The sequence below is a fragment of the Chrysemys picta genome, chromosome 3 (assembly GCF_011386835.1).
Source record: "Chrysemys picta bellii isolate R12L10 chromosome 3, ASM1138683v2, whole genome shotgun sequence".
Lineage (NCBI taxonomy): Eukaryota > Metazoa > Chordata > Testudines > Emydidae > Chrysemys > Chrysemys picta.
The window spans coordinates 148,488,306-148,512,526 of NC_088793.1; the positions used below are offsets into that span (position 1 = coordinate 148,488,306).

The 24,221-nt window shown below is 48.9% G+C and overlaps 1 protein-coding gene across 12 annotated transcripts in view; it reads right to left on the reverse strand.

Annotated features, from left to right (window-relative positions):
* MDGA1 (MAM domain containing glycosylphosphatidylinositol anchor 1) overlaps positions 1 to 24,221 on the reverse strand; it is a 208,212-nt gene that overhangs the window by 53,728 nt on the left and 130,263 nt on the right. For all 12 annotated transcript variants that reach the window (XM_042848492.2, XM_065590536.1, XM_065590540.1 and 9 more), the window contains 2 exons: positions 13,694 to 13,963; positions 8,561 to 8,712 (listed from right to left, as the gene is read on the reverse strand). In XM_042848492.2, coding sequence (XP_042704426.1) covers positions 8,561 to 8,712; positions 13,694 to 13,963 — 422 coding nt within the window. The remainder of the gene's footprint in view (positions 1 to 8,560; positions 8,713 to 13,693; positions 13,964 to 24,221) is intronic.

The following is a 24,221-nucleotide window of genomic DNA, read 5'->3' on the forward strand; positions in this document are numbered from 1 at the left end:
ACAAACACCCAGAGTGGAAAGCAGAGAAGACTAAGCCCTTGTCAGCAGAAGTGACTGCAGCTGCGTGCCCAATACTGAGCAGTGGTGGGAGCAGATGGCGCATGATCCTGCCTCCTCTGTTCCCAAATATCAGTGGGGATGCTGCTGCTTTTCCCGGGGCCTGACACACAAATTTTATTATGCTTCAGGAGGAGTCTTGTCCATCATGCGCTATTGATCTCTGCCTACAGTTCCCCTTTCACCCAGCACAGCTGTCACTCAATTTTACTGAACATCTCAAGCCGCTCTTCCTCTCACTGACCTTAAAGACGCAGTCACCTCCTTCCTGCTTTTTCTGCCTCCTGGCCTCATGAACCAAGAACTTCAAACCACCCCCACCTGCAGTTTACACTCCTCCAATGGCCTCTGCCTCATTAAGGGCTCTGTCCTGCACACCCTTACTTATGCCAATAGTCTAGTGTCGCTGGCTGAGCAAAAAGTAAACAAATTGCATCAATGGTAGAAAGTAAATTAGATCCGAGAACCTTCTCCAGGTGTTACTCATCTGAAGTGTTACTCATTGCAGGGGAGGACATTTTTGTAACCAATGCCATTTTTACTTTGCTCATGAAGTGCTGCTATAATAGGACACCATCAGATACCAGCCTGGTGGCTAGGGAAGGCAAAAAGGAAGTTGATTAAAAAAAAAAAAAACTTTCCAGAGTCATAAGCCATCCCAACATGGGAGGATCATCCCAAATATGAGACGTCTTTATGAAACTCAATCTCGTGCCTGCACTTGGCACTTTGTGGCCAGGTATCTGCAGTTCCCAGTCCTCACAACAGTTGTATGGGCAAGGGAGGTACTGGCAAGCTGATGAAACTGACTCTCTCAATCTCACTTGTTGGAGCTGCTCCACTTTGTATAAATGAATATTTATTGTACGTGAGAGAAGTCTAACTCTATAATCTGGTGGTTAGGGCACTCCGCTGGGGTGTGGGAGGAGACCCAGGTTAATGTCGTTGCTCGGCCCAATTCTTCCACTTCCCAGGTGAGCACTGGCTATTCTGGGGCTAGTCTGGGTCTCTCTCTCTCTCTCTGGTTTTGACCAGAAAGTCTACCCTGGCTCTGAGATACCTAGATGAAAATTCTGTCAAATCTTAAATTTAAAAGTTTTGATGGGAAATTGTTTCATTGAAATTTTTTTGATCAGCTCTAGAAATGACCTTCTCATCCCACAAAGCAATGAATTTATGCCCTGAGCTGCGATTACCTCATTTTAGTGCATAACTACATTTACTGGTCACAAAGGGTACGTCTGCACGGCAGCGACATGTGTGATTGCAGTACGTCTAGACATACCTGAGCTAGCTTTGATCTAGCTAGCTCAAACAGTAGCAGTGAAACCAAAGCAGCAGCACGGGCTGTATAAACCTACCTGGGAGTGTACTCAAGTGGCTAGCTTGTGCTGCCGCAGCTTCACTGCTAATTATTATTGGAGCTAGCCAGAACAAAGTTAGCTCGGGTGTGTTTACATGTGCTGTGATCATAGCTCTGACTGCAGTGTAGACGTACCCAAAGCTATGCAGCCTCTTGGTGTGGGACTCAACCATTTCCAGAAGTAATTCTACAGGTAGACGACCCACCGTGGGCCATACTCATTCCAGGTGTAACTCTAAGTCAGCTTAATTCATTCCTATGTGTAGAACAGTATTTCCTTTTACTTGTGTCACTGTAAATTTACCAGCCATTGGTAAATCCTCTGACCTCTTGTTCTAACATTATAAGATACTGTTAGACAAAAGGGACTGATCAGTTTTCCCTAAATCCTACTTAAATTTAAGAACTTCCGCTCAGTTCCTCTGACTCTGCTCCATTCCAGGATAGCTTTTGCAGGGTCTCCTGAGATGAAAATCCTGTCACACACCAGTGCGTGGGAGAGCAGACTCTGGCCCAATATGTGCACAAGCAGTGAACCTCAGAATAATTATGTTATGGACATAGGCCTATCATCACAGCCCCATGTGGTGTTGTTTCCTTGGTGATGATCATGGTGTTGCCTAGACAGCATGTAATCCCCATGAGCTGGCAAAATGTTAGCCTGTTTTTGTAAAGCGAGTTCAGACACCTGAGTCTGTCTTAGGAGGAGTTTCAGTTTCTGTAGCCCCAAGGTAACCCTCCCCCCCTCCCCCGTGAGACATCTCTTTACCATTTCCAGAGCAGTTTCGCCTGAAGCAGTGACCATGTCTGGAAAAGGGGCTTGGTTCATCTCCCAGCATAGGGCGCCGAACGCTAGGAGAGGCACCCACCAGCATGTTTTCCTTCTTCACTGGTTCAGAACCCTTCCTAAATCATGAGCTCTGAACCAAGCCCTGGTTTATTATTGCTTGTGAGTGCTGGGCTGGGTTGTTATTGTAGGGTTGTCTGTACTGCTGGGACACACACATTAGCTGGTTAGTGCCGGGACATTTATGTTTGTTAAGGTTCGGTTGCTCATGAGCACAGGGTTGCATACACGAGCTTGTCGCTCAGAGGTTGCTCCTGAATGGGGAAATACATACACTGGTGTGTTACTACAGGCTGGCTTGTGTGCTGAGCTGAGAACACTGGCTTTTAAAAAGAAAGCAAACAGGAGCTCCAATGCCACTGCTTCAGTCAGCCAGCAGGAGGAACTAGAGAGCACAGGTAAGGGAGCCCCTCCAGCCCCTATGCCGTCTGCCCCTGCAGGGGCTTTTGGCTTTCTGCACTAACAAGACAGAGCAACATCTAGAGACACTGATCGAGTGGGGCTGGAGGAGGGTAAAAACCATGTTAGAGGCAAGAAAGAAAGACACAATTTTACGGCAAATGGACCTCAGCATAAAACACCTCCTGCTGCGCTGCAATGGCCATCAGCAGAGTTAACCTTCCACTCTAATCTCCATCATTAAATCCCTGCTAACGCCCCTGTCCTGCGTATGGCCTAGCAGCTCTGTTATATGTCACCTCCAATGTGGTGAGCCTGGCTCCCCACCGCCTTAGTCCTCATTAACGCCCTCTGGCTGGCTGATGAGGTGAGCAGCAGCCGGCTCCCGAGCCCAGCTCAGTTTTGTAGACAGCAGAGGATGTTTATCAAACAGGGAGAGGATGAAAGCACCAACAAAAAGAGTCTCTCTCTCTCCCCCTCCAATTACTCTGATATTGCACAGGGCCGATCTCATTAAAGACACGCTGGGCTCCCTAGCAGGAATTAATCGGAGATGGCCACCTGGTTAGCTAATTTAGCGAGTGGGTCCAGGAGGTGAGCGCTCTTTGCAGTTAATGGGGAAGCAAGAAGCCTACACTGCAGATGGTTGGCTGGTGCAGGTTGCTGAGGGGGTCCGAGGAACACTTCGCCAGGCAAATCTGAGTCTATTCCAATCAGAGGAATGGCAGGAATGTGTTAAACTGGCCCGGTTTTGGTCGGAGGCCACGTATCATAATTTAAGGAGGAAACGTTAGCCTCAGGTCCCCCTGAGGGGCTGCGTGAAGATTAAACGTTCCTTCTGCACCGGTACCTTCTCCTGCCTCTTTCTCCCTCAGCCTCGGGTCACAGATGGGTTCCGTCTCATTGAGCGCACAGTAATTCTGCCACTGTCCCCTGTAACCACCAGCTCAGCTCAGATCCTTCCTCCAGGATGCAACCTGCACACAATATTAAAAGGCTTTTCATTTCCCTTTAATATTAGGGCAGAGCTCTGGGAGGGCATAAACCACACACAAAGAAACAAGCAACTGAAAGGATTTTTTATTTTTTAAGCCAGGCTTTGGTTTGAGTGGGCTGCTCTGAATCCCCAAGCGATGCAGGAAGCTTTCAGAGCGTGCCTGGTGCCTTTCCATGCTATAGGAACATATCTATGCTTGGAAGAAAAATAACCCTAGGCCTTACAATCTGCCCACAGCCAAACCACCTGAGGCTGCAACTCACTAGACTTCATAAGCAGGATCAACCCTGGTCAGCACTGTGAGGGGATACCTCCCAGAGCAAGAAATAAAAAAAGAAGGGCTTTGCAGAGTCTTTGGTGCAGAACAAACTTCCCTCCAAAGCACTAAGGAAGCCAGTGCTGCTGCACGGTGCAATTGGGTGGCGTGCTGCAGGAGGTGTGGTCGTTCAAGTGAGAGATAAAACTAAGGCTTTTCAAGAGGCTTGAACTGCTACTGCCGGTGCTGTCCCTGGGGGTGGCTCCAAGCTATCAGGCTATTTTTTAAGTTTAGGTTAATTTGTATCCAAATGGAACTGGTTTGTCTGTCATTATAATCACCAGCAGCAGTGCCCTGAATGATCAAATCCCATCTGAAAATGCACAGGCCTCCCCTGTTGGGAGTCCCCGTGCAGGAAACGCCAGCATCTCTGAAGTACTCGATTTTCTTAGATCCGTCACCCTGGAATGCGCAGCCCCATCTAACCCTACTGTCTGTTCAAAGCTGCTGAACAGGAAGAGACAGAAGGTTAGGAGCCACTTTGCCAGTCGAACAATAAGCAACGCTTCTACTTCCACCCAACACAGTTTTCAACAGCTGCAGTAGGCAATTTCAATTCAAGGGTTCCCTGGGGTCCTGCAGAGCATGCAGCTATTTAAGGATCTTTGCATTATATATACACACCAAGAGCCCTTAAACCAAACTGAGGAGACTGAAATGAGACCCAGCAAAGATCATTACATTTACTCCTCCTGCACCTCCTGTAATTCCAGCTCAGCAAGAGTTAGTCATCACCTGGCTGCCCCTCACGTCAGCACCCAAGAATCCCCTCTCTTGACTCAGACATGTTCAGGGGGTGTCATGGTGCTGAGGAATGAATTCTGACAGGCCAGTGAACCTGAGCAGCTCCAAGGATGCTGAGGAATTGATGAATTCCAGCTGGCTGGTAAATTAGGATCTCTCTAACACTGGGAATGGCTGACTGATGAGTACCTTTTCCTTAGACCTGAAGAAGAGCTCTGTGAAGCTCAAAAGCATGTCTCTTTCACCAACAGAAGTGGGTCCAATAAAAGATATTACCTCACCCACCTTGTCTTTCATGTCCTGGGACCGACACCGCACAGGACTGATCAGAAGGCATATTTTCTCTGAGCAGAATGTTCCATCACAATGGGGGAGGAGGGAAATCCTTATTCTCAGACTTCCCACAATCAAAACTTTCATTCCACCATAGGTAGCACCTTGAAGCTAGGTAGTATCCAGTGAGAAGAGTTCACAGACAAACACACTCTTATTATTTATCCAGACAAATTTTCTTCCCTTAAGGGCTCTTCACATGAAAGCACTTTTTTTTCCAGCTAAGCTTTTCAGCACCTTTTTTTCTTTTCACAGTTGTATTCACCAGCATCCTCATGTTCTCCACTAGGCGAGGAACCCAGGAGATTAAACAACAAGGCAAAAGGTTGTTCATGTACCCTGCCATGCCCCCTTGGGGAAAATAGCATAAAAAGTAAGGAGTCGAAGATGGCACTCCCTACTTACAGGCCCAAGTGACAGGGAGGAGCGTGGTGTTGCAGTGACATAAGAACTGGAAGATGGGCAGGACTTCGGAAGACAGATCGGAAGCTCTGTTTTGGCCACATTTAGTGTTAGCTGATGACGAGACATCCGGGGATAATGTCAGAGACAGGCTGAGATGCATGGACTGGATGCAGAGAGACAAGTCGGGAGTGCAGAGAGAGAGCTGAGAGTCACCAGCATGAAGATGAGAGTTGAGAGCATGAGAGTGGATGAGATCACCCAGAAAGAGGGTGGAAAGCGAGGGGAGGAACAGAAAGGTGAACCCCACTATGGAAAGTAGAAGCGGAACACACCCACTGAGCAAGAACACTGCACTGTAGGAGGAGAACCAGACCAGCGCAGTATCGTGGAAACTTATTGCCTTCCACTCTCTGTCTGCATGTGTCCAAGCACTGTCTTAAGTGGGGAATGAACTGGCTAGCTTTTCCCCTTTCCCCCCCATACCTTATTCAGTGCCAACTCCCCCCCAACCCCCCTCCCACACACACACATATACACCTCTCCCCCTGTGGGAGCTTTATCATGTCATAGGAGCATGGCCGGGCATGAGATTAATATACCTTACTATGGCCCCACTTGACATCATACTGTATTGATGCAGCATTCAACCAGTAATACATTTATGCAAACATGTTTAGATTGCAAATGCAGGAAAATCTTCATTATAAGAATGTAATGATGCCATTAAAGAGAAACAGATAATGCCAACAGCGATATATTGTGAAATGCAGACAAAGACAATAGGACTAATTCTCCTTTCCACAAAGGCCTTTCTCCCACTCCGGTGGCGTCAATGTCATTTTCCTCCTCTTCAAGGCCCATTTACAAAGGTGTAAAGGGGCCTCCGTGTAAATGAGAATCAGATCTGAGACTACATATCCTCACCGTATAGATGGAGAGGAACTTGGTTGAGGATGAAAAAGAATGAAAATCCTAAATTATTTCAGAGAGTTGCAAAGGCAGAAATGGCAATTCCGGTTACAGCAAATCTCATTTTACAGTGAAGTTGTTCAGTGATAAAGTGACTTCATTATAAGAAGCTCCCCTATGTCCTGTATTGTGGTGATTATTTGTTAAGCACTGACAATGTGCTCTGCGCTGTACGAGAAACAAATAGAAGAAGTCCCTCCCCTGGAGAGCTCACAATCAAACAGAGACATAAAGATGAGACGCACTATGTGACCCAAAGGAGGGAGGCACTTGGATTCTTTTTTAATTATTTTGTTTTGTATATACAGTAAATAATCTTTTGCTCCCAAACTTCACACAAACACATTAACTACCAGACCCCAAGAAGCACCAATCTTAAAAACCTGGGATTTGCAAAACACTGGAGAAATCTGGGCATTTTGCCCCAAATAAGGGGGCAAAGCCTGGGTGGAAGCATCCTGTGATACTTGGTTAGGTTACCACACTCTTAAAAGTGTCAAACTGTGATCCTCTCTAGCCAGTGCCCTCTCCTATTTTCCCCTGATCCTCTCTGGCCCTCCACAATTCCCCTTCAGCCTGTACAGAACTAGAAACCAAAACCCTGCTTCTGCAGAGTTTATATAATTCCAATGACTTCATGATTGTGATGGTATGAAAGACTTTCCGTAACACAAACAATGACTTTTCCCTGCAGTTCCAGGCCAGAGAGCTTGTCACTTTATTCCCTTTATTTTAATAAGTGAAGAGGCTGAAATTCCACTTGCCTGAGTCTCCAACCTATAGAATCTTCACTCCTTTACTAATGACTTGGGGGTGGGAGGTGGGGAGGGGGAGAAGGTCATTCATATTAAAACCCCATTCAGAAGATGGAGCATGAAAAGTCCAAGGAGCAGGGCCTTTTAGAAGTAACGGAGGAGGAGAAAGACCTCGGGGTCCTTGTAGACCGCAGGATGACTATGAGTCGACAATGTGACGTGGCGGTGAAAAAAGCCAATGCGATCTTGGGATGCATTAGGCGAGGTATATCTAGTAGGGATAAGGAGGTGCTGCTTCCGTTGTACAAGGCACTGGTGAGACCTCATTTGGAGTACTGTGCGCAGTTCTGGTCTCCCATGTTTAAAAAAGATGAACTCAAACTGGAACGGGTACAGAGAAGGGCCACTAGGATGATCAGAGGAATGGAAAACCTGTCGTATGAAAGGAGACTCGAGGAGCTCGGGTTGTTTAGCCTGACCAAACGAAGGCTGAGGGGGGATATGATTGCTCTCTTTAAATATATCAGAGGAATAAATACCAGGGAGGGAGAGGAATTATTCCAGCTCAGTACCAATGTGGACACGAGAACGAATGGATATAAACTGGCCGTGGGGAAGTTTAGGCTTGAAATTAGACGAAGGTTTCTGACCGTCAGAGGGGTGAAATATTGGAACAGCCTTCCAAGGGAAAGGGTGGGGGTGAAGGACCTGTCTGGTTTTAAGATTAAGCTAGATAAGTTTATGGAGGGAATGGTTTAATGGGATAACATGATTTTAGTCAAAGGAACAGCGTGCCATCGCTGGTAAATAGTATAATGGCTAATGAGGGTCAGGCTGGAGAATCTTGCCTACGTGCTCGGGGTTTTACTGATTGCCATATTTGGGGTCGGGAAGGAATTTTCCTCCAGGGTAGATTGGCAGAGGCCCTGGAGGTTTTTCGCCTTCCTCCGCAGCATGGGGCAGGGGTCACTAGCTGGAGGATTCTCTGCTAACTGAAGTCTCTAAACCACAGGATTTGAGGACTTCAACAGCAGAGTCAAGGGAAAGGGTAGGGATGGCTTTGTGGCCTGCATCATGCGGGAGGTCAGACTAGATGATCATGATGGTCCCTTCTGACCTTGAAGTCTATGAGTCTATGAGCTCCTCAATCCTCCTCTACAATAGACTTGAACATAAACACTGACCTGCACAATTGGCTTTCCTCTTCTATTCCTTGGGGGGAAAGAGTGGCCAGACCCTCAGTTTCTGGCTACTCTACTAAGAGCAGCTCCCAATGTGCAGGTAGTATCTGAGGTAAGCTCCTCCCAACTCTCACTGAAAGCTGGTCGTCCCAGGTATGGGCACAGTGCTGGAGAAGAGCGATTAGGGATCTTACCTGCCGGACATCCAGACGGTACTTGAGAATGGGATCCACTGCGTCGGGTTCCTTCTGTGTCCACTGCAAGACATAAGAGTAGTTCTTGGATTGCTTCTGGCTGAGTGTGGGGTTGGGAGTGTCGTAGTAAAACTCTGGGTTGTAAGCTTTTGCTGGGAAAGAAAAAGAAAGAAGAGAAAGGGGATGGGTGGGAACTTAAGTTACAAAGTGAGATGGCGAGGGTGGTGAGACTTCGTTGCCCACCTCATCAGCCCAACTGCAGCTGAGGAGATCCTCTGTGCCCAGGGGCATAGGCTGGCATCATGCTAAACACCTCATTTACATTTTAAAAGCCATTCAAACCATACGTTTCTATGCTCCCATTTCCACTGGCTAAGCTACTGGGGGGAAGGTAACAACCTAGTGACCCCCAGCACACCATGACAGTGCACCAGTGAAGGCGGCAATGGGTTTAGTTCTGTGGTTGAACTAACTCTGATCTCCCTTCTGTTTGCAGTTTAGATTGAGGCAACTTTAAAGTGGTATTTTTGTTACTCCTGTTTCATCGGCTGCTTCATAAAGCTTCCTGCTAACAATCCCTGGGAAAAGATCCTTTGTATCATATTTATATTTTAAGCGGGGAAAGAGCTGGTTTCTGAGCCAATGTCTCCTCCTAGAAATGAAGAGAGAGACAGAGAAAAAAAAGCTCTAGAAAGAAGCTAGATGGGTGGTAACAGAAGGATTTTCCATGGGGCAGCAGCAGCAGCCCTTTATCTGCCTCTGCCTCCACAGATAAGACCAAAGTGAGCTGGCTTTGTGGTAGGAACTGGGTTGGGTAAAATAAGACCCAACCCAAAGCCTTCCTCAAGAGTGCCCCTGAACCTCTTTGAAAATACATCCCCTTTCCTCTGTGCTCCTGGGCTTCTGGTGACAATAGGGTGACCAGACATCCTGATTTTATTTGCTTATTTGTCCCGTGTCCCGACCTACTTTTGGTCGGGACGTGAATTGTCCCGATATTTTGCCTCTGCTCACAGGTGGAGCAGACCCCAGAGGGGGCTCGCGCCCCCCCACAGCCCTGACTTCTCCCCCTCCTTCCCCCATTGGATCCCTCCCCAAATCCCCGCCCTGGCCCCGCCTCTTCCCCAAGCATGCCGCATTCCTCCTCCTCCCCCCTCCCTCCCAGGCTTGTGCTGATCAGCTGTATGGCAGCGCAACTGCTGGAGAGAGGGGGGAGGTGGAGACGGAGCAGAGGCATGCTGGTGCGGGGGGGGGGGCATGGAGCTCCGGCGGCCTTTTTTTCCCTTTTTTTTTGCTCTGCTGCGCCCCCCCCCCACCCCAATATTTCACCTGTGTGATCTGGTCGCCCTAGGTGACAAGCACCAAAATACCACACTGAAAGCTGCTTTTCAGCTGCTCTCCAGCCTTGAGAAGTTTGAATAGGATTCAGGGAAGTGTCCAAACTGTCAAGGGCTTAATTGAATGGAATCCTGTGCCTTCTGAGGTTCAGCCATCACTTGTGAGAGCTGCCCATTCTTGGACGCCAATCAAGGCACCAGGGCCAGAATCTGATTTTGGACACAGATTCCAAGGCCAGAAAGGACCATTGTAATTATCTAGTGTGACCTCCTGTATAACACAGGCCATAGAACTTCCCCAAAATAATTCCTAGACCAGATCTGTTAGAAAAACATCCAATCTCAATTTATAAAAATTGTCAGTGATGGAGAATCCACCAGAATCCTTGGTAAATTGTTCCAGTGGTTAAAATTTTACACCTTATTTCCAGTCTGAATTTGTCTAGCTTCAACTTCCAGCCACCATTAGATCATTTTACACTTTTCTCTGTTAGACTGAAGAGCCTATTGTTAAACATCTGTTCCGCAGGTAGGTATTCATAAACTGGAATCAAGTCATCGCTTAACCTTCTCTTTCCTAAGCTAAATAGATTAAGCTCCTTGAGTCTATCACTATGAGGCACATTTTTTAATCCTTTAATCATTCTCATGGCTCTTCTCTGAAGCCGCTCCAATTTATCAACTTCCTTCTTGAATTGTGGGCACCAGAACTGAACACAGTATTCCAGCAGTGGTTGCACCTGTGCCAAATAGAGAGTTAAAATAACCGCTTTTCTCCTATTCGAGATCCCCCCGTTTGTGTATCCCAGGATTGCATTTGTTCTTTTGGCCACGGTGTTGCACCAGGAACTCATGTTCAGCTGATTATCCACCACAACCCCCAAATCAATTTAGGGTCATTGCTTCCCAGGATAGATTCCCCCATCCTCTAAGGACGCCCCACATTCTTTGTTCCTAGATGTAGACATTTGCAGTTAGCCACATTAAAACACACATTGTTCGCTTGCGCCCAGGTTACCATGCTATCCAGATCACTCTGAATCAGTGACCTGTCCTCTTCATTATATACCAGTCCCTCAATTTGTGTGTCAGCTGAAAACTTTTTCAATGATGATTTTACGTTTTCTTCCAGGTCATCGATAAAAATGTTAATAGAGTCGCTGCACCCGGCTTAATGGAGCAGCTCCAGATTTACACTGTTGTGACTGAGCTCAAAATCTGGCCCCAAGAGTGAAAAGGAGCAAGGCAAGAGATGGGCTTGAATCAGAACTCCCTGGACTTTGGGGGAGTCCAGATGCAGATGTGAATTTCCCAGACTGGGGCCATCTCTAAATAGCATGGATTGCTGGAGTGCAGAGCATAAATATCATCACCCCCGACCACTCCCATTGGCAGAACACACTCCTGTCACTTTCCACTCGAAGCATAGGCCCTGTCATTCTATGGAGGTGTAATCAGGCTTAGAAGGATTCAGGGTTTGTTTTCTGTGAACTCTGATGGATAATATGAATGTTTATGTCCAAGTCTTTTTTTCTTATTATTTTTATCGACTTAAATTTTTGCACAAGCAAGAAGTTCAGAACCACCTCAGAGATTAATTACTGCTTATTCAACTTGTCTTGACTGTGGAAGTCAAGTTTCATAATGGATTCCAAAATGATGATAATTACCATCTTGCATAACATTAATTCCTTATTAATTGACTCTGAGATAGAAGTGGCAGTGAAGAGGGGGGGGGGAAAAGAAGCCCTTTAATAACGACTGCGGCATATCAGATACTTTTAAAACTTCACTTCTGGAAAGTTGAACTGTTGCTGGACTTTTTTCCAACTGTTTGGGGGTGAAAGGAGAACCAGAAGGTTACACATTCAGATCATATTTTTGGACCTTATATGTAAGTGAAGCTGGAGAGTGGATTAGCACTGACCAGACCATAGGAGTGTGATGGCAGTGCTGCTAGCAAGGTGTGTGTGGAATTGGTGCGGGACAGCCTAAAAGTCACATTGTGGCTGTAAAACTTTGTAACAAATTAATTTCTTATCTGTGGAAGAAGCTAACACCCCCCTGCACTCATCCATTTTAGGTACTTACAGGGCCCCCATATCTGAGCACCTCACAATCTTTAAATGAATCACAACACCCCGTAAAGTAGAACAGTACTATTATCCTCATTTTACAGATGGGGAACTGAAGCACAGAGGGGCTAAGTGATTTGCCCAAGGTCACACTAGAAGTCTGTGGCAGAGCAGAGAATAGACCCCAAGTGGCCCAAGTCCCAGACTCATGCCCTAATCGCTGGGCTATCCTTCCTCTTAGATATATGTGCTAAGAAAGAATTCAAAAGTTTCATGCAGCTGTACGAGTGCTGAGGTTTTCCCTTGACCTGTAGATGTTTGGTCATAAGAATGGGCAGAGAAGTGTGGAATCCGAAAGCTAGCACTGGAAAGCTATGCCCTGGCTCTTGAGAAAGGCTGGAGCAGAAGGAACACGCTGGCTGCTAAGGGGATCCTGTCTCATGGGACTGAGCACCACAAACTGAATGGCATTAATCCATGAATTACCAGCTCCAGGAAGCTGGTAATTCATGTGCTGGAAGCATTTCCAAGTCCACTAGGAATGAGTAAGCTTGCTAGAGTCAGAGTTCGGTTTGACAGAGCACCATGGATTTCATTTCGCAGTGATGGCATAAGTGCTGGCTGCAGGTTAGTGAGGAAAGGGGCATAAGTTACGGAAAGAAACCTAATGCCACACAAATGCCCAGAGGTCTGAAGGGATAGGGGAGGGGTCACTGTAGTTGGTCAAAATAGGATGTTCCAGGAGTGTATCAAGGGAAAAGACTAAGGCCAGCATGGTACCAGTGCCTGAGAAATAACTAAGTGGAAGGTGTGAAATAAAATAGATCCCACCAACTTTCCAATCGCTCCCTGCCACCCCCCCCCACACACACACACACAGAGTAAGGGCTTGTCTGTACAAATACTTAATCTGCTGCAAGATGGGGTGTAAATCTACCTCTGTAGAAACTGGGGCCCAAGTCAAACCTCAGGTCAAGGGAAAAACTTCTTTAATGATCAGCAGAAGTGGCTGGGTCAGACATGTGATTTGAGCTCAAGCGCCGCTGCCCCTTTTTGCTGCCCATGGAGTTGGAAAGGATTTCACTCACTGTACATGCTGGATTTGCACAAATCCCAGCAGCAAATCCACTGTGTAACAGCATGAGACCCTGACTATTTTTTATCTAAGCAGATGTCGCTGCACAAAGATTGGGGGAAAACAGAGGGATACACACTAAAGGACGGGTTTTGTTTTAAAAGAAGGGACTGGAGGTCTTCCAGGGCTGGTGATGGGATGCTGAGTCTTACACGCCTGCTTGGTCAACATTTAAATCCGATTCAGGTTGTCTGTAGCTGAGAGTGAATACCAACAGACAGCTGTACAGTGGCCTATGTGAAATGAGTTTGGTGTGTGTCACTCCTGTTCCTTTAGAACAAGTGTTCACACCACAAAAATGCACCAACCCAATTGGCACTAGCTAGCCCCCTTCTAGGCATTGGCAGCAGAGGCACCAAGGATTGCATGAGCCGTGGAGGCCGAGCTCCCTACTCTGCCCTAGAGGGAGACCTCCCGGAACACAACGGAAGCACCCCGGTGGGGAGAGTGCCTGGCAGCAGCTTGCCTATACTGTACCCACTCTACGGAGAGAGGGCGTCTGTCTCCAGGGCTTGCCAGCCACCAAACTCACTGTAAGCAAGTCAATTAAAAACATAATAAGGAGGAGGTAGTTTGTGAGACTTACCAGACACCTGGAAGAGGCAGGTGGAGACCCCCACGTCGTTGGAGATGCTGCACTCGTAGCTACCACTGGTCTCCCGGTTCACGCTGTCCACCTTCAACTCTGAGTAGTCCTGCTGCTCTGTGGGGGGCAGTGTCAAGAGGTTCCCATTGAAGCGCCAGACGGCTGTGGCTACCTTCATGGGGCTCCCCTTCAGCATGGTGCACCGCAGGGTGACGCTGCGGCCCATGCCCTGGCGGATGTCCTGAGAAGTTGGTTCCACCACTGGAGGGACTGGAAATCATAATGACAAGAACAGGAAGAAAACCCATCATTGGAGCAGCAGTCTGTCTCCTGGGCTAGACCCTCACTGGCTGCCACATCATCTCCCGGTATTCACACCCCTGCTACTCTTGACTGCGTATTGCTCCCCTTTGCCAGGGTGTGTCCAATCAACAGCTGCATCAGCCATTTCCGAACAACTCATGACTGGGCTGGAGCAGGCTGCAGCCACCCTCATCTCACATGGAGAACACAGGCCCCAGAATACAATACTTCATCTACATCCACACTGCCAAGGTGGGACATTGTATGCAGAGTCCTGGATTATCACCAGGCGGCACCTTCGTATTAACTGTACAGCCCACATTGTCAAGCCGGCATTTGCCCCGCAAGCCCTAAATCAGAACAAGAGCAGTAGTAATTCCTCCAAGCCAGTGTAATCTGCATCAGAAAGAATAGTGAAGTAGCTCCCAAACACTGAAATTGGTTTTCTCCTGTGCAACTTTGTACAGAGGAGGGTTAAAAATATATCAGCTATATAAAATCCTTGTCCCTTGTTAGGATAAAACCTGTCCGCCTCACAGAACGCAGACCCCTTGGAGAGCCGTGGGGCATTAGAGGGCTATAATGGATGCAAGAAGCCAGAGATATACACGACAGCGCCGTCTAGCGGTTAGATCAGTGGACTGGATGTCAGGACTTCGGGTTCTGTTTTCATGTTTACCATTGACTGACTGACCTTGGAAGGCAAATCACTTCTCCTCTCCATGTCTCAGTCTCCTTATCAGTCACAAGGGGCTAACATTTATTTGCCTTCCTGGGGATAAGAAGGCTATGAAAATCCATTAGTGTCTGTACCACTCTGAGACCTCCGGAATGCATGAGTGAGGCATGCAGATGGGACCCAGCATGGGGGTAGTGTGAATCACCACTGCGGGGGCTGTACCTATTTTATGTATTAACAGAGGACTTCAGTCACCAGGGCTATCAATCCAGCACCTTCCACCAGCACAGAACTTTTGATTAAGAATAAGAAAAAGTGGGGAAAAACAAAAGCTCTCTTGCTAAAATGAGTGGGGCTGCCCCAGCGTAAGTGAGGGCAGAATCTGGCTCTTGGACGGCCTGAGCTCCAAAAGAGAAAGCAGAGATGTCTTTATGTACGTCTAGTACAATAACTACTCTTCCTCCATGAGCCTGGTAACATCTACAGTCTTGTGGGCAACACTGACCCTTACATGACTAATGTGAAAAAAATCTCCTCTGCCATGGGGGGCAGGAGCGTCTCCAGGTCCGGTACAACAGCGCCTCCTCTGCCAGGTCGCCCTTGCTTGACAGTAACCATCTTATTTTCCAGGTACCTGGCCCAACTCTCAGCCTTCTGGTCCTTCTCTGCAGTTAAATGGATTAAAAACAGCTCTGGACTGAGCGTGCCTTGCCCTGTTGAGTGGCATGGTCAGCTCATTACAGATGGCTTGCTAGCGGCGTGTCTCAGCAGGCGCTCTGAGCACTGACTTGCCTTTGGCTCGAACGTCTCCCACCTCACAGAGTTATAATGTGAGAAGTTGTTTGATTAGACCAAGTGTCATCTTCATCCCCAGCTGCTATCCCATTTCTTGGGTCACATCTGCTCCTGAGTTGAAGCCGGCAGGGCCTCGTGTTCTAATCGAGACCGGCTGGGGAAGTGAAAAAGAGAAGACTTCAAAAGCGACGTGGCGGCGACAGACACGCTCATCCAAAGCAAACGAGCTAGCGGGGGGAGCGCCGCCATTTCATTGCACTAAGGAGGCCCTGGAGGTCCGTGAGATCTGCAGAAGCAGTGTAGGTCATTATGCTGGAGAGGTGGGCCAGGAGCTAGACAAAAGGTCTCCTTGCTGGCTCCAGGGACACCCTGTGCCCTAGTAAAGAGGGACAGTATGAGGGCAGAAGAGGGACAAGAAGGGAGCAGGGGCAGGGCTGGTAGAACCCAGCTCTTTCCTCAGGAGCTACTGCAGCTCTGAATGTGCAGATGCTCTGGGGCTCTGCCACCATTCTGCAGCATGGGGGTGGGAATGAAGATTCCCTACTCATACTGCACGGCAACCAGGATATGCGACCATCACTCTTTTGTGTGGGTGCCGGGGGAAAATAAACTGTCGCCTCTGATTACCTTTCTCCCTGGATGGAGATGCCCTTCTCCACAAACACAAGGCAGCACCTCACAAACTTTAATGCATAGGGCTGGGGGAGCTGTCCTGCTAGAAGTACCATAAAGCCAATGTCCTGGCTGCTTGTGGCCATTCAGGTCCCATGACATGCTTTAGGGAGCTAGCCCTGGTTTCCTGGCCAAATTCCAACATGGGCAATTACATACAAGTTCCCCAAACTCCCTTCCATTTCTCCCCTAAAGCCTCTTGTGTAGTGCTGGTGTGCGCTGTAAAGCGCCGGCTATGTTCCACCCCAGGGGTGGCTGCATTCAGCACTGGGTGAGCAATCTCTGCATACACAGCATTCCAGGATACTTCTGCATGAAACGTGCTAGGCAAGTGTACAAGGACTATTGTTTTCCTCTGGTGCCAAATAAACCAGAGAACAGCAACGTGGCAAGAAGTGTTATGAAAGGGGTGAAGAGGGCAGAGCCTTACCCTGTCAGCCAGCGTTAAAGCAGCAATACTTCTCCAGCAGGCTTGTTCAGATGCTGCTGCTGTGAAAACACAGGCCAAGACAGCCCGCCTTAGCCACAAAATTATTGTGCAACAGTCAAAACCATAATCACTCACCTGCTCGTTAGGAACAAATAAAACCAACCAAATTAGGATGGCTTCACTCGGTCAACCCAGGGATCTGAAAGCCAAGAGAGATCCCAGGCAGCATCCTCACAGCAGCCAGTCTGGGAGCTTTGCAGCAAATGGGGCTGCCGGGGTAGCAGGGCTATTTTTAGAAGAAGTCCCAGGGCGCTTGTGGCGAAAAAGAGCAGGAGTCAGGGAAGTAGAGTGAAGAAATGTCAAGTGTCCGGGGTGGAGTTTTGGGCCCCAATCACGATCTGATTTTCTTCGTTTCCTGGAAGTTATTTGAACCACGCTTGAGCCTCATTCCTCACAAAGGAATCAAAGTTCCCAGGTGAGAAATCCAGTCCACGGTCTCCCTGGTCTGTCACTGTGCAGCCTCCCAGACTGCGCCAGATGGTGACGGCCAAAGTTCTCAGTGAAATGTGTTAGTCTCGGGTCCACCTGCCCTGCAGGAACATCCACAAATGTCGAGGAAACTTCCTCCCAGCCCCAGGAAAGTCCCGGGCTCCACGAGTCACATGACAGCAGCACTGCCCCTGTGCACAAAGCCTGAGAAAATTGGTTTTGATAATATGGAGGAAGCCTCTCCGCGTAACCCGGGGCAGGGCACAGATTAGCGGCACAGTCCCTGCGTGGCCCTCAACTCAAAGCTGCAAGGTGGAAGTGGTGTCAATAATTGGACACAGAGGAGTGAACAGTGCTGACTGCTCTCTTATACGTTGCTCCATGACTTGGAGACAGCCCGCCTCCCCTTCACATCCAACCTGCACCTGTAGCAGACAGTCAAGCAGTCACTGGGAGCCGGTACCTATCTCAGTGTGTGGCCAGTCATCCCGTTCTCCACTCCACGCAGCCCACTGGGAGTTGCCACATGTGTTCTTCTCCAGGGAGTCACATCACTGCGGACTCTCCTGTCACCGCCTCTCTGCATCCCACTGCCATGGCGAGTGCCCTGACAAACAGTGCCCCCCAGCACGGTGGGGATGTAGTGCGAGCCCATGGCTGGGTGGCCCCTTTCCATCTTTCCCTGGTTCGGGCCACAGCTCCTTGGTACTGGGATCATTATTTATACCATGCTGGATTTGTTGCTTTACAACAGGTGAAAAATGCGATGCAGAAAGCCAAAAGACACGCCCAGGTCCCTGCCTGGAGCTCATAGGCTAAAGGCATGAATGTGATTTCTGGGTGACAGGTGGAATTTGAAAGAAAAAGGGGCAGAGGACTCGGCTTGCATTAGCTGAGAGGCTCCTACCTGGAGCCTAGAGGAGGAAGGCACGAAGTGAGGGATGGCAGAAGAGAAGGGAGAGAAGCCTGGGCAGGACAGAGGGAGAGAGAGGGAGCCTGAGCTGGAGATGCAGGTGAGAGCGGTGCCGTAGTGAGCTGTGGAAGGGGAGGGAGGAGCTTGAGCTGCATGGGGAAGGCGATGGACAAGCCAGCGTCCAGATGTAAGAAGGGTCAAGTTAACTAGAGTTAGATGAACCAACTCCAACAGCAGCACTAGCATGGACCTGAGTCCTGAATTCAACCCAATCTCCTCCACAAACAGCTCTGGTATGTGCAGGCTGAAAAAAGATGAACTCTAGCTTGCTTTTTCCAAGAATGTCCATGCTCCTCTCCATGGCCCAGTTCTGGTCAGGACCAAACCCAGAAACACCCATGTGTATTAAGCAACACAAAGTAAGAAGTAACTAATACTCTGCAGATCTCAAAGCACTTTATTAACACTAAGGAATTCTCAACCGGGCTGCCTCAGTGCTGGTATTCTCACTATTTTACAGATAGGGAAACTGAGGCACAGGGCAGGGAACTGACTTGCCCAAGGTCACAGAGTCAGCAGCAGAGCTGGTAATAGAGCCCTGGAGTCCCGCCACCTAGTTCTGTGCTTTAACCATCACACCAGGCTTCATCCCCTGTCACAGCGTACCCATTTAGAGCCTCTTGGGGTATGTCTACACTGCAACAAAACAGCCACGGCTGGCCCGTTTCAGCCGACTCGGACTCATGGAGCTATAAAACTGCGGTATAGATGTTTGGGCTGAGGCTGGAGCCCGGGCTCTGAGATCCTCCCCTTTCCGGGTCCCAGAGCCCTGGCTCCAGCCCAAACCCGATTGTCTACACCGCTATTTTACAGCCCCGCAGCCCGAGCCTGAATGAGCTGAAAGGGGCCAGCCCTGGCTGTTTTATTGCCTTGTAGCCACATGTTTAGAAAATTCTTAGTTTTTATTCAAAACATATGAAAATAAATTCCAGCTGCGAGTGATAGAAATAACAAAGTCTCTCTAGATTAGAGAGCAGTTTTATTCTCCGCAGCCCTCAGACTGCTCTGCTGCTCAACTCTCCCTCCAAACTCAGACACAAACTTAAAATGCGAGCTGTAACCCTCTACCCCAGACGCTTACAGCCCATAGGAACAGAGCAACTCCTGCAGATTCCATTTTATCCCATCCTGGAGATAATCCAGGAACTAAGGGGTCAGTTAAAACTGCAAAAGAACAGAGCGGAATTACCATTAAACACACCGTGCAGTGGCACGGGCCCCCCAACGACAGGGGGACCCCCAAAATGCAGCAGCACAGCAGGGCTCAGGCAGGCAGGTTGCCTGCATGCCATGGCTGGTGGTCCCGCGCCGCTCCCAGAAGCGGCCGGCTGCTGGCACATCTCTGCACGCCCCTGGTGGGGGCAGGGCCGGCGCAACCCATTAGGCAACCTAGGCGGTCGCCTAGGGCACTACAATTTGGGGGGCGGCAACCGCAGCAGTATTTCGGCGGTGGGACCTTCCGCTGCCTCTATGGGGGGTGGCATTTCGGGGCGGGACCTTCCGCTGCCTAGGGCGGCAGAAAAGCTGGCGGCGCTCCTGGGTGGGGGGAGGCGGCTCTACACGCTGCCCCCACCCTGGGCAGTGCACGGAGATCTGCTGCTCCCTTCCCCTCAAGGGGTGCGCAGAGACATGCCAGCAGCAGGGCTAAGGCAGCTCCCTGCCCACTCTGTCTCCCTCCCTCAGCACCGCTCCTGGAAGCGGCTGGCATGTCCCTGCGGCCCCCCAGGGTGGGGGTGTCTCCACGCATTGCCCCTACCCCGAGCGCCAACTCCACAGCTCCCATTGGCCGGGAACTGCAGCCAATGGGAGCTGTGGGGGCAGCGCCTGCGGGTAGCGGCATGCAGAGAACACCCCCCCACCCCCGCCTAAGAGGCGCTGCTGGAGGGGTGTGCGCGCCGGTCGATTTGGGAGCCACACCACCCGAGGTAAGCACCGCCCCTCTGCCCCCCTCCTGCACCCCAACTCCCTACCCCAACCCAGAGTCTGCACTCCGCATCCAAACTTCCTCCCAGATCCTGCACCCCTCACTCCTCCTCCCATACCCTAACCCCCTGCCCCAGCCCAGAGCCTGCACCCAAACTCCCTCCCAGAGCCCTCATCCCTCACCCCCTCCTGCACCCCAAGCCCCGCCCCAATCAAGGTACCTCACTTTATTATCATTTACTTCCTATTACTTAAAATATAGGAGGAAGATGAAGAAAAAAAAAGAATGAAAAATGTGGGGGGGGGGGGAGAGATAAGAGAGAATGCTCTTTTTCTTGGCTGGGTCCCAAGAGGGTGAGGGGGGGCAGGAAAATGAAGCTATGCACAGGGCCCCACTAACTCTAAATCCGCCACTGAACCTCACACCCACATTGCTGTGAGAAAGACTGCCCTTTCTGGGAAGGGATTGTTATTAACTGGGTTTTGTATTACACAAGTTATCCCAAGTGGCTGCAAAAATCTATGAATGGAACTTCTAATCATGGCAGGGAAACCAGCATGTGCCAGTCTCAGGGCCTTATTAGACACACCTGACTCCATCCATTTCTCTCCTAACTTGTGAGAGGGAGCTGCCAACGGCCTGGCACTCATTACATGCACACACTGGCTGCCTCCTCATTCTCTTTCCACTGAGGTTCAACATTAACACCACCACCCCGTTAAAGGTTGCTGGGGCCTACCAGCTGACCTGCAGCACAGCATACCAAGCAGTGAAATCAAGCAGGAATCCCCTCTTCTATCAGTAGCACCAGATCACAGGAAGGCAGAGAGGCCAGGGCCCTGGGGAAGGTGGAAGTGAGTCTATGATGATACTACTCCTGTTGCTGTGGCTACTGCTATATGTGCATATTGGGCCTAGGATACGTGGAGCTCTATGTAACTGCTCATAGCTGTCCTACCTATCCTACACAATATTGTAACAACTCCACGGCCATCTAGGGCATCCTGGCCATCACAACACTGTACACCGGGGAGCAGCAGGGATAGCACTCATTCTCCTCTTCCAAAAGAACAGACCCCTACCCACCCGAGCTAAAGGGGACTTTGGTCCTGTACTGCTGTAACACAGAGCTGAGCCGTTTGGCTGCCATCCAGTAGCACACACATGCATATAAGGTAGTTGAAGGACTTCTGCTCAGTACGCTAGTAAGGCACACTGGGTCCCATATGGAAACATCTATGCTAGGGACATTTACATGCTCAATCTCACATGCTTGTTTAGCAAAATAGGAAATGGTATGGCCTACTGGTTAGAGCAGGGGAGCATCGATAAAGCTCTCTCAGTTCTAATCTCAGCTCCAACACAGATGCTCTCTGTGGCTCTGCAAAAGGCACTGCCCCGCTCTGTGACTCAGTTTCCCCCTCTGTAAAATGGGATGATGATAATAATACCCACCCTGCTCACATAGTGGAGTCTTAAGGATTGCGTGTCCGTAAAATGCTTTGAAGCCAAGCTCTAAGAATTGCCATTCTTACTAACTCAACAAATCTGTCTAAGCACACTCTCTGTTTGCATTGTTGGAACTCAGAGGAGAGGGGAGGCCAGGGTTCGGAGGAGAGCAGGGTTGTCCTAATGCCAGTCACATACTTTTATGTTTTTAAAAGAGAAGCAAGTTAAAATGTAGGCACATACAGGTGGAATCTCAGCTTGCCAGCTCTCTTCTACAAACTGCCGAAGCCAATTAGCTCAACTAGTCAAACCTTATTGTAGTAAAGGTTTTGTTTGGCGATTTACTCTGCGATTAGCTGCAGCGCTTAGTAGATTACACCACTGTTTCCCACAGCAGGCGTTGGAATAGAGTCCATTCTGGGTGGGAATCTCCAGGCCTTTTGCCCCACATACGCTCCTCCTAAAAGCAGACCTAGTCCAGACATTCTGGAACTCTGCTTAGAATGAGTGTCCAATTAATTCATGGTAACGAGACACTACACAGACAAGTACTCCCCTGCAGTGTAAAGCCACATCGTTCCCATGGCTCTGTTACCTTGAAGTGCTAGGTTTCACCACACTTGGTTTCCTTAATTGAAAAAAACAAGTCGAAAAAGATGGAGCAGGCACAGTAACACACACACACACACACACGTATACAAATAACTCCCACCCATCACCAGATCAGACAGGGCATGTATACAAGAGATTAAAATAATGAAGATACCCATTTTAGAACAGGACGCAGCATGCGATTGTCTTAGTTACTAGCACATCAATGGCATAGAGCAAATTGAGGATTTTAGCACTAATTTAGAGAGACTGCTGTAACCAAGCCACGGTCAATTAGGGCTTCACTATTTTGCTAAATGCAGCAACATGGAACTTCATGGCAACAGCTAAGATAGAACTCCAATTCGCCTATCCTGAAAACCACCCACCTTTGCAACTTTAGCAAAAGCATCTCCCTTGGCTGTTAGCAATATAGGACCAATGACACACAGTTGAGGTTCTGTTTCCATTCTCTAGGGGACATTGGTGTACACGCACACACAGGCATTCAAATTCATTTCTAATGACACATCAGGATGGTGACAACCTTCAACTCCTAACAGTCTATGTGGTGTTTCTATCCAACCACTCAAACATCAGCCAATTATATTGTACCCAAAATGTTTTCCGAATGTGTGTCTCTCTCTAGATTAGGACAGGAAACACTTCATCCTGCTTTTTAAGGATGTACAGGAAAGCTACACGACCAGCTAGGGACAGGAAGTAAAGAATCCCAGTCCCAGCTGAAACTGCATGGGGGAATTCAGGGAGGCAAATAGGATCCCCCAGACTAGAATTTGGCAAGATGCCAGGCCGGACATGCCTATGAAAGCGTCCCAATGTTAGCATCCAGTCTTATGCACAGCAAGAAGTTCCAAAGGCCAGTGCCCTCCACACAGCCTGGATGGACACCTCTGTGCCCCAGCAAACCCAGGCCAGCAGGCGGTGTGGTTCCTATGGAAGAACTGAAAAGCAGCAGCCCCCGCTGCATTCACAGGAAGCACCCGGAGAAGCTCTCGGCCACATTTCACTCTGACTATCCAAGCCCTTGACAAGGTCACTCTGGCATTTATTCTTCTAACTCTTTACATTTCCCCTTTCCCTCCTCCTCCCCCTCTGATCGTCACCAGCCAGGAGCACAGCTTTATTGTATATTCCGGCTTAATTCTCTCTGGGGACAAACAGGGCCTCGGAGTTTTAAATGCCAGCAGAGTCACATACAAGGGAAAAAGAGAAAAGAAAGGAAATTGAATGTGCTGCTCTGTCTGACTCTTCTGAGCATCGCAGAGGGCTGCAGGGAACCAGCACTCAGTGGCTGCCAGAGACAGATGAACAAGCCCCGGCAATAAGGGCAAGGGTAGAGGGCAGCTGGTACCATTTCCACCCTCTGAGAAGAATCACAGACAGGGAGTCTTTTATGCTGCAAGGGGGGAAACTAAGCCCCCAGTGAAGAAGTGAAAGTAGACCCTTTAGTGTCTAGTGCGTGGATCCAGGGACAAGCCCCTCCAGATTCCCAAGCAGGACATTGGAACAATCAGAGAAGAGACTGGTAATCTTCCCAGGTTTTATACTGAGCCCAGTGCTTGCCGAGACAGGACTTTGGGCATTTAGCGAATGCTGTTGGGATACCCATGCAACACACACCTGATCAATAAAGCTCATACTTATGCACCTCCCTATGGAGTTTCAGCACCTCGATTTAAGAAATTCCCCAGTAAAATGGGACATAACTTGAGTCTGAAGCTCAGGCAACGCTTCCTGCTGTTGGGGACCATAGGAGCAGGCCTTCTGTATGCTAGTCTCCTTGCACCCAAGACATCACCTTTAAAATCATAACAAAAGGCACAGATGGATACGACATGCATATTTTCATCCAAACCAAATGACAAATCTTTGACTTTCAGAGACTGCTCAACAAGCAGCCAATTAGCACCATCTGTGAGTTTGATTTCTGTGGTGTATTGCTGCCTACTAGGAACTGGGCTGAGACCCTCTGGTCCCCCACTACTGAATTCACACGGACCTCAGAACAGCCATTAGCTAGGAATGGCTCTCGGTCATTGCTGGCTGGATTCAAAGTAGCACTCTGGAAGGGAAAGGTTCTGTATCCCATTACCAGCTGCCGGGAATTCCAGTCCCCTGTATGTTTGGGCCTTTTAATAAAATTCACTGAAAGTTAAAAGCAGTGAAACTGCAGGTAAAGTGCTGCTGAAAACAGCAAAC